Genomic DNA, 10,909 nt, shown 5'->3' on the forward strand with positions numbered 1-10,909 from the left:
CACCCCTGATAAACTTATAGGTGGCCATCAGATCACCCCTGAGCCTGCGCTTTTCCAGGCTAAAGAGTCCCGTGGCTCTCAGCCTGTCATCGTAAGATCTGTTTTCCTGACCTCTGGTCTAGTTCAGTGCTTTTCCTCTAAAGCATCCATTCCTGATACCATCAGAGACAGGATACTGGGTTTGACTTTAGTACGGCATTTATGTTCTTAGGTTCACAGTAGCTGTGGATCTTTTGAAGGATTATCGATCATGTGTTTGGAACATGTCTTTTGTACCTGGAAGAGACATCATAACCATCTGTTGCTAAAGTAAGGCTATTGCAGGAGTGATGTGGACAAAATCCCAGACTTCAGTAAGAAACCTAAAGTGAAGACCTAAGTTAGTCTTACTACCTGCTTAGGACTCACTCTAAAAAGGGAAGAACCAGCAAGAACACAGGCCATAAAACAGAAGCTCCTCATGGCAGTTAGATGTAGCAGGGGAAGAGAGGCAAATATGTCAAGCTGCAGCCATCTGGCTGCTGGCTTGAGGAATAATTTTCAGCTTTTCTACAAGAGAGCAAAATAAATAAATAATAAAAAATCCTAAGAAATTGTGTTTGGGTAGCACAGACTAACAAGTAGAATTGTGGAATGGCAATAGCACTGGTTATTTGATTTTTACTCACTACTCCCGCCTCCCCTTTCTTGCCACCATGGTTTGAAGCATCAGTATTACATCAGTTTTGCAGTACCTACACACTCTGTGTAAATTACATGCCCAGTTTGTGCCACTGAAGAATTCAAGACTAAAAATTTAAGAAATGAAGCTTGAAGTTTAAGCTTGATTAAATGTGTTCAATTATTAGTCATATGCCACAGTTCTTATAGATATCTGCTTGTGAGGGAATAAACCAAAAATCAATTTGACAATGGCATTTGAGCTAAAAATTATTTATTTATTGACAATGTAATAAAAAAATATTTAGCAACTGTACAAATAGCTATAACTCTGAAGGTAAAAAATATCAATGTCTTCTTCCTCCTGCTTTTAAAACGGAAGTCAATAGTATGTTTGCATTTCATTTTAGGCAGTGTTTTTCAGCAGTTAGGATTTTGATACCAGTTTTAGGAACTCCCATTTATCCCCTTTTGCCAACAAAGGGCAATAGATATGCATCTTGGAACAGGTGGGAAAAGAACCCATCTTAAAGGATGGGTATTAGTTTTGTCCTGCATTTGCATATCAAAATAAAGGAAAACATTCACATTCACTTCCTCCTCTTTAAAAAAAATCATGATTAAAAAAAAGAGGCCATTTTAAATGGGGGGAAATATCAGAATTATTTGTGGGAAAAATACAAAGCCAACAAACTGTACAGTGGCAGTCAAGGTTGAGCTAAGCTGAAGGGCAATGCTCTTCCAGAAGTGGTAGAAAGGCAGAAATTAGAATAAAACCTCCAAGAAAAAAGTGAAAAGGTGCTGATAGAAAAAAAAAATTACAAACATCAGAGGACAGTCACTGAAGATTTTTCTGAAAAAAAACCCCACAGTTATAATGAAGTATGTAAATATAAAATACAACTGGAAAGAGTACATTACAGAAAATTGGCTAGAGTACTTCATTGACTCTCGCTTGCTCATTTCAAACCAGGAGACTGAAATGCAGGCAATTCCCGAGTGATGCAGGTGGAATTTTCTTGTCAAGCATCCACATAAGGTCTGGGTCTCTTCTCCCTTGGTTTTGTTTTACCAGCTTTTTGCTGTTGAGGTGCATTGTTTCCATTCTGTGCCTGAGCGTATCTCGTAACCGTGGATACCCCGTCCACAAACTTGGTTTTGTAGAGGACATTTGCATTGGTGAACATCCCATCTTTCAGAGAGACCACAATGAACTAAAAAGAAGGACAGACTAGCATGAACACCATATTCTAAAAGATAAAAGGACAATGAGATACAGTTTGGATGAAGTCATGAGGCATATGGATGCACTTTTGTACTTGTGTTTTGTACTTGGCTGTTGTCCTGGGCACCTGTTCTCTAGTGCAGCAGTCAGCAATGTTTCCTGGCAGTGTTCCAGAATGATGCAGCTCCGGTCTGAGGCAGGCAGTGCTAGGAGCCACCCACTGCCACTTATATCCACCGCCCGGCCACTGGCAAATGTCCCCCTGCTCCCCACTGGTAGAACACTGCCAAATGCCCCTCGTCATAGGTTGCCGACCCTGGCTCTAGTAATGAGTATCAACAAAGCCACAAGAAAAAAGTAGTAGTCTTTCCCCAGTTCAAGTTCACATGCACATGCATTTGCCCACAACCCCTATTCTTGATCCTGTGATCTTTTGTTTGGGGGGAACTGGAGCCAAACCACCAACAGAAGCCCCACTAAGCCTGTGTCTTGGTCCTTCCCAAACTATGTACTTTATGGTGAAACCAGGCTCCTTCACTCCATATGAAACTATAAAGATGCCTCTTCTTGACAGCCAACATATTGGGTCGAGACCCTTTCCTTCCCCTTGTGAGGTCAGGGTAGGACAGCTCTTTTTCAGTTCCTTCCCTCTCTATAATCATTTGTTTAGCAAGTCAGAAAGGAACATAGCAATGGGTGCTCTGAGCACTGTACCTGGCAGAAATATTACTGCATCTGCTTGTGAACCTGCAAGGTAAGTAAAGCTCCAATTTGCAAAAAAGAAAATTCAGTTTCAAAATTAGGAGGAAGGCAGACTGGTCTGGGAAGTGAGAGGACATTATTCCAACCAAACCAACAGTATTCCAGTCACCAGTGGTTTGCTTATAAACACCCGAGTTCTAACACGAGCAAGAGGCCATCACCAGAAGAAACCAACTCCTTCCATGGTGTACATTTTCCTGCTCAAGTTGGAAGTTTCTCTACTCATGCCTGGCACATTTCACCAGGGCCTGAATTAGAAATATATATATTTTAAACCAGGGGACAAAATTCTTCAAGATGTGAACCACATCTTACTAGACTGGCAACATCCCTTATATTTGGAATGAAGTCACCCCTTCTACTTACTTTACAGCTCCATAGTGCTACAATAATTGCTTGCATAAGAAAAAAAAATATTATGCAAATAAGTCATATCATATTAGGTGAACCAGAATACTGCAACGCAACTTTAAAAGGTTTCATAGTTTGAAGAATATTTAGCATGACCTGAATCGGTTGCGTCTTATGCACCTTGAGCTCCCTAGTTTGTGTACCTGCTCTCTGAAAATGAGCTACACAGGGAAACCTGCACAGGACCCTACCTGGGAATGCCGGAAGTGTGTACGAAGCATCTGTCCAATGTTCTGCGTGTGGGAGAGGTCAAGGGCTGCATCTACTTCATCCAGGATGTAAATTGGAGCAGGTTTGAAAAGCAGCATGGCCAAGATCAGGGACAAAGCCACCAAAGACCTAAAACCAAACACAAAGTTTAAAAGAATGCCTTCCTATTTCCTTTGGCTAGTCCACTAAAGTGCAGTTTGGCTGCAAGGTCATTTTCAGATTAACCCTAAAGATCCTACATTGCTTTTGGCAGAAAGTATTATGTGCACAGCAGCTAACATCCCTCTTATGTGCTAGAGACACAAATGGAGACAAAGCTTTCAGTGTCACAGAGGTGGCACTTGTGAACCAGAGGAGGAATCCAGAGCTGGAGACGACAAAACAAACATACAAGTCTTTAATATGGTAGTAGATGCTCTTTGATGCCGTTAATTTAGAGCTGCTGTGACTCTCCTCTGATTCATTTAATTTATAGTCACTTCTCTACATTTCAGTGGGCATGTCTACCCAAGATACTTAATGTGCATTAGATTAATTCTACTGAGCATTAATGTGGCTGGCAAAAAACGTGCTAATGCCCTAATGCGCAGTAGACAGCGTAATGTGCATTAACATCACAAAAGCAGCGTTCATCTGCATTAATGCACAGTAGCACCGATTATGGCACATTAAGTTTAGTAGCTGTCATTACAGGTACTAAGTTTAACATGCCATAATTACAGCACTTTAATGAACGTGTAGATGCACCCAGTTTGTTCTTGAAGGTTTCCATTGTGTTGGTACCATAAGATTAGTTCAGTGCTTTACTTTATGAAACAGGAAGCCTAGGGCTCCTGTTACTTTAAGGAGAGAAAAGGCAGAAGACAACAGCCAAGACAGCTGAGCAGGGGCTAGCCACAAGAAGGAAGGCAGCAAAGAAACACTGCTGCCTAGGCAGGGAGCTGCACATTAGAGGGAAGTGGTACACCTGCAGCCAGTCAGGTTCCTGCCTGCGGGAAGTTGGCTGCAACAGAATAGGCAGCTAAGGAAACAGGCAAGTAGGGCAGAGCCTAGCTTGTGCAGCAGGGAGGCTGCTACAGCAGTAGTAATAAGCTGCCATGGCCACCAGCCTTAATGAGAAACCCCTGCTTAGCTGGATTGCCACCTGACCAGAAAGGGCAGGGCTTAGGCAGTATAAGCCTAGGGGCTGAGTCAAGTAGGCTGGCTGGCATAGCAAGCTGCAGACAGAAGAGCTTCCAGACACAGGCTGCAGGAAGGGGCTCTGCTGACTCTTGGAATCCCCTAAGTATGCAAGTAAGGCACTGAAGGCTTGCAATCAGAGAGATATAACCCAGGGCAAGGGGAAGTATGGCTGTAAGGCAGCAAGCTGATGTTAATGTTTGCATCTGGAGCGGGTTAAGTTTGTTACAGTGAATGTGTTTATTCCTTCATTACAGTTTAATCTGGTGGCTTGGGTTTGGGATTATTAGAACAGAGCATCTTGAGACTGCCAAGAGGTGAGGGGGCCCAGGACACAGAGGAGGCTTGAGCCCAAAGGCAGGGTACAGCCTAGAAAGAGATGGCAGCCTAATGCGGGCTACCACCAAGTAGGGGCCAGGGACCCAGATAAAGCCAAAGTGGACTCACTGCCCGAAGCAAGATAGAAAAAGGGCCAGGACTAAGCTATCAAGACAAGAGCTGGAGCCCAGAAGCCAGGTCCAACACAGTGGGCCTGGGCTAGAAGACAGAGCTAGAGAAAAGGAGCGGAGACTGAGAAAGCTGAGGTCCCAACAAGCGAATAATGGTACAGTAACACCTGTGAGGTATGGACGTGGCTGTAGGGAAGGTCAGAGGCTGCAAATAGTCCTTAAGACTACAGTGCCCTTAGGGTCATGGATGGGTCAGAAGGGCCCAACTCAGCTTGAGGGGAGGGACCTGCTAGCAGCAAGAACTGGAGTTTGCTCTAGGACACTTAGGCAGCCTTCCTTTTGATAAAACAAATGCATCAAGAGTGGCAGGTGAGTGCAAAGGGGAGGGTACCCTAGAGCTGGAGTAGGGCAACGGTAGCATGGTCACCAGGGGCCATCATAGCCACCCTGGAGCCCCCCAAATCTGCTACACCTTATTTATGCTGATTATTAAAATGGGGGATTGGTAAATAAGGAAAACACTGAAGGCTTGCTATCAGAGAGATATAATCCAGGGCCATAACTTACTTCAGGCATACAAGACCAAACTTACCCAGAGAAGAGCCTATATCTGAATGGCTTATTTCACAGAATTATGGACACAAGGCGGAAAGGAAAAATAAGCATCACCTACCTTTGACCTCCACTAAGTTCTGTTAAATTTTCCTTCCAGGTGTTTCCTAAGGCAACCTTGAACTCGAGGCCATCTAGAACTGTTTGTCCTTCAGGGGCTGCCAACTTAGCATTGGCTCCAGGTAGAAGAGTAGAGAAAATGGAGCCAAAGTCTGCATTCACCTAGAAAATCAGACCAAATATTTTCTAAACGTCTTTGAATCACAAATAACAATTGCTGAATACATAAACTAATGAATAGCATTACAAATGCTTCCTTTAACATCCTGACTCAACCCAGTTAGATGTCCAGAATATTAATAGACGTCAGATGCTGAGAAAATGCTAGAGAATAGACTATTTTGTGAGTGAAGGGGAAAGTATGATCTAGGGCAGGGGTGTTGAACTCTTGTGGCTCCAGGGACCAGATGGATAGTGCAGGGCTAGTTCATGGACTGCATGAATGGCACATGGCCAGCCCTGTGGTTCAGATCAGGCACATAGACCTTCCGCCTGTGCCAAATCCAGCACACATTTGCTCCCACTGGTTTGGGATTCACTGCACACAGTGCCCACTTCAGCCAGTCTGGGATCAATGCTGCATTTGGCACTACCTCTGAGTGACCGGGGGAATGTCATGTGCAAGCTGCCTAGAATGGGAACCACATGTGGCAATGTGTCCCAGGGCAGACACTGTCACAGGGCCAGTCAAGCACATGCCATGTGTGGGTCAACTAGAGATCCAGAGGTAGCACCAGGGAGTGGATAATGGAGCTGGATTTGGCTCATGGGCTGATCTTGACATTCCTGATCCAGAGGTAGAAACAGTAAACAGCTGAGGTGCAAAATTTAGACTATGGTTTCAGTCAGGGGATTAAATATGTACTCTTGGTAGAGCTCATGAGTTAGTCCGGTGCCCAGGAATTTTTTCTGGTTTGAAAAATTGTTAAGAATAGCAAGCCCCCATCAGAGGCACATGTGCATACCTTTACTAAATTTCAAAGGGAGGGGCAGAAAAACACTGTAACGGGAAAATCGCTGACAGATTACAAATTTACAACCTAGCTAATGAAGTCCCAGTACTATTCCTCCCACTGGCATCATACATGAACATTAAAAGCTTCTGCTCCATATCAAATTGATGCAGCAATTACAAAAAATAACTCTGATACTGCATTTGTAAATGCACTGCAGCTTCATACGCCAAGTTAAAAACTTCAATTTATAAAACTCACAAAATGAAAGCTCTCAAAAAGCTAAGGCAAGGCTTTTTATGGGTGGTATCTTTTATTGGACCAGAAGCATGGTTGAGAGGGATTTAGACTCATTTTGGGGCACAAGGCACCTTCCTCAAGGTGCTCACAGATTTGTCTAAGTCAACTTTGCAGGCACCGTGAAGGAGGGTGCCCTGTACCCCAAGACAGCCTAAATCCCTCCCAACCACACCACTGGTCCAATAAAAGCTATCACCCACAAAAAACCCATGCCTCTTGCAGTTTCCTGGACCATCATAGCTACACGTCACCACTCCAGCACTATCAAAACATCAGATGAAGTGTCATTAGAATTTCTCTCAAAGTCTTCCACATGGAAATACCAACGTACCAGATAAAGAATCTTCCCCTGTGATACAACTGAATGGAACAGGTAGCGCTGATTACAAGTTTACATAGAAAGCAACAGAAATAATCCTTTAAGTCAAAGGTGTGCAACCACCAGCCTGCGAGCCAGACCTAGCCCAAGGCACAACGTCATCTGGCCTATAGGCTGCCCATGGGTCTGGAAATTTGGCAGCAGGGGAGTGGTGCCCCCGCTCCCTTGCTGCCAAATATTCAGCCCCTGGGGAGCCTTGAGCCCTTCATACTGGATCTGACACCTGATGCCAGCAAACAGGCTGGGCAGAAATATCGCCCAGCATAAAGGGGGCAGCTCCCAATCCCAGGTGTCCAGCAGTTGGAGGAGGTGGTGCTGGGCCCCAGGGCCCAATCTGGCCTGCAGACAGGCCCCATACCACTTACCTGGCCCACAGGACCAAAAGGTTGAGCATCACTGATCTAAGTTATTTATATTACTATAATGCCTCAAAGCTTCAGTCCTTGGCCAGAACCCCACTGTACGAGGCAGCATACTGATGTAGAACAAAAAGATGTAAACTAATTGGGGCAGGAATCAATCTAATTACACTGTAAGCTAACATGTGGAGACTAGTACTGCACTCCATGACAGGTAGTTGTTTCAGCACATCAGCAGTGTCATGTTAAGTTTCTCTTGTAGACATTATGGAAAAATGCAGTGAAGGTGCATTCTGAGTGAGGAAGATTTAATTTGCTGCTGAGAGGTTTCCAAAGCATCTGCATAGAAGAAAGCATGTAGGTGCATGCTTGAAAACATAACAAGTGGGGGGTGGAAACGAGCACTAGGAAAGGGTCCTAATGCATTGGCAGGGACATGCACAAATGAAAAAACAAACTGAAATCAAGCTTGATTCTCCACATCAAATCTGGCATTCATATCTTACTACGAGTAAGATCTGCAATAACATACCTTTTGCCAAGCAATATTTAAAGCTTCATTTTTCTTTTGATCAAGCTCTACAATTGTTGCAAGAATTTTAGACTTGTCGTTTTCTACAATTCTCTTCTTCTTCATTAAGTCATTGTACTGATATAATAAGAACAGAAGATAGGTCTCCGTTAATTTTGTACTTGGCATCTTTGGCTTTAATAGTACAAACACAAAACATCTGTAACTGCAAGTCTGAAAATAATCCTACTCAGAAGATTAGAAGTACAAAAGCATACAACTAACTGTTTGCCAACAGTAGGGTATCTGATACTTTAGGAATTTCCTGTAATGTTAAAGTATCATTAGTGTTACCTCTTTAAGGAGAGGCTTCCCTCCCTCTTCATGCTAATGAAGTGGTTCATAATATTATATGTCTGATCATATATATACAGCCATTTTATTTACTTTTTAATATGAGAAATGACCATGTTGTACCCAAACATGACAGAACACACCAACCCCAGCCAGGGAACAGCAATATGTTAGCTGGATGATCTATTCTTCAAAGTATACAGAGTTATATTATTCAAGACTTTCATGAGGGTTTCTTTGAATCTGCAAAATGTTTAAACCTGAAAACACAATCCAGTAATATAGTGGCCAGTGTAATACCATGTCTGTGCTAATCAAGAATAAATGGATTTTTTGGAAGGAAATTCATCTTTCGCCAATGAAGGCTAGAACTTTCTCCCACATTGATAGCTAATGAGCAGACAATGCATCATAATCCAAGAATAAATATAAATGAATTCTGCTACTGACATCTCTGAATTAGAAAATGTAAAAAGCTTTAGGCAGAGTCTCAATGCCCCAAATGAGAATGAGAGAAGTACAGTTTATAGGCGACTCATGTATACCACACACGGCAATCCACAAGATACTGTCTAGTCTGTAGACAAGAAAGCAAAAAAACGTTTACCCTCTCTTCTGCCTCCGAAAGCATGTTCATAGCTCTCATGTTCACATTCCTTTCCAGCTTCCCCTTTTTCTCTTGCAGTTTCTGCAGCCTTTGACCTGCTTCTTTAGGATTGTTATTTTTAAAGTCATAGGCTGTGTTAGGCTGGCCAAAGAGTTGTTTTTCTGAAGCTATCCACTCATGCTCTTTCAGCATTTTGGTCACCTGGGAACATACAAAAAAGAGTTATGTTGATACCATCTACGTGAATGAAAAAAATTTGTTTTACACCTTAAATCTCAGCAGTCAAATACGATATTGTTTTCCGTCTTTGAAATCAAAAGAACACAAATCAAGTGGTACAAATCAGGGGGACCAAAACTCAGGGAAATGCTTAGCATATGAATTAGTCTTCTGATTTGGACTCCAACACACCAAAGGAGAACATAAGACTCTACAGTTATGTTTCTAGGTTAGTAATTTTTAAGAGGTACTTAGCTTCTTCCTTGGTCATCTCCTAACACTAACAACTCCTTTACTTGTCCCATAATGTAGCAAGGCAGACAACATATAGGTTAATGCTTGCAACCCTCCATGAGAATTTGCCAGTAAATGGTGTTTGTCAGATGAAAGGGAACAATTTTCATTCCTGTCAGTGACAGAAGTAACTATCTGTGTTTACTGGAGGTGAAGAGCTACAGAGTTCCAGGGTACCTTAGCAGCAGCATCTGTTGTCTCTCGCTTGTGTTTACTGATGTTGTGTTCCAGCTCTTTAACCTTAAGCTGAGATTCATTATTTTGTTCTCTGTAATTCGCTGCCTCTGCAGATTTGTCTTTAATTTCTTTATCCTGTGTCATGATCACTTCCTTTTGCTTGGCCAGCTCCTCCTGAGCCTTTTTTACAGACTCCTGAAATGCAAAAGGATGGTCAGGCAACACCTCTTCTTTTAAAGATTTTATGCTGCACTTATTATGAAGGAAGGAAGAGTCCAGCAAAAATATCCCTGGGACAAGATTCATTAGAGGATAAAAAGGCTACATAAAGGCCCACAAATTATACATTAGTTGTGTAGCATGAAAATCCATCTAAAAGAAAATATAAATGATAAAAAGCACAATCTTCTGGGTTTTTGTTCTCAGCTACACACAGATGGAAAGAATCAAACCTGACCTTTTAGTATTTGAAAACAATATCCCAACTCTACCTTGGTCTTGGACACCTCAGATGTCATAGCATCAATCTGTGTCTGGTAGGATTTGATAGCTTCATCAACAGCCTCAATCTGTTGTTTATAGGAAGTCTCTTCTCGTTTTAGGTCTTCTAATTCCAGGACCAATGCTTCAACTTCCTAAACAGGGAAGATGTAGAAAATGGATTAAAGTTATGTTTGAATGGAAAGCTATAGCATTCAGCTTACTGTAGAGACTTCAAAAGGGAGACCAAGTCATGATGCCAGCCTTAGCCATTTCCAAGGGGCTTAGGCCAAGCTGTGAAAGCATGGCTAAAGCAGAAGGCCCCAAAGCCTGTTTCTGAGTACGGTAACCATAGAATGAACCTTTGCAGATGTAACAACTAGTTTGGCCAAAGTAAAAGAAGTAGTCAGCATCTCCAACTAAACCAACAAGATCTAGTTAAAACAGAACACAAGGCCTGAAAGGAGACATAAAAGATGACCTTAAATTAGATCATCCAAATAAACTAGAAAATTAATTTATCTTAAAATGTGACCAGTGATTGATGAAACCAAGTGTATTGGATGCTGTTTTACTTTAAAACATTAATAAATATATTTGTTGGTTTTCTTAGATAAGTTGTAAAAACAAAGCAACTGTGTCAGTCAACTGCCCAGTTGTGGCCTTGGCTCCACCACGATCCGCTGGCTGGGAAATTGGCTTCGTGGT

At 42.4% G+C, this 10,909-nt stretch overlaps 1 protein-coding gene across 1 annotated transcript in view; it reads right to left on the reverse strand.

The window, feature by feature from the left end:
- Positions 1–912: 912 nt before the first annotated feature.
- Positions 913–10,909, reverse strand: part of SMC2 (structural maintenance of chromosomes 2) — a 35,518-nt gene continuing 25,521 nt past the window's right edge. Inside the window, exons 19-25 of the mRNA XM_019555287.1 lie at positions 10,213–10,356; positions 9,722–9,916; positions 9,032–9,232; positions 8,092–8,208; positions 5,570–5,730; positions 3,250–3,397; positions 913–1,874 (exon numbers count right to left, since the gene is read on the reverse strand). Coding sequence (XP_019410832.1) covers positions 1,683–1,874; positions 3,250–3,397; positions 5,570–5,730; positions 8,092–8,208; positions 9,032–9,232; positions 9,722–9,916; positions 10,213–10,356 — 1,158 coding nt within the window. The 3' untranslated portion in view covers positions 913–1,682. The remainder of the gene's footprint in view (positions 1,875–3,249; positions 3,398–5,569; positions 5,731–8,091; positions 8,209–9,031; positions 9,233–9,721; positions 9,917–10,212; positions 10,357–10,909) is intronic.

This window comes from Crocodylus porosus, unplaced genomic scaffold (assembly GCF_001723895.1).
Source record: "Crocodylus porosus isolate Cpor-Errol unplaced genomic scaffold, CroPor_comp1, whole genome shotgun sequence".
Classification (NCBI taxonomy): domain Eukaryota; kingdom Metazoa; phylum Chordata; order Crocodylia; family Crocodylidae; genus Crocodylus; species Crocodylus porosus.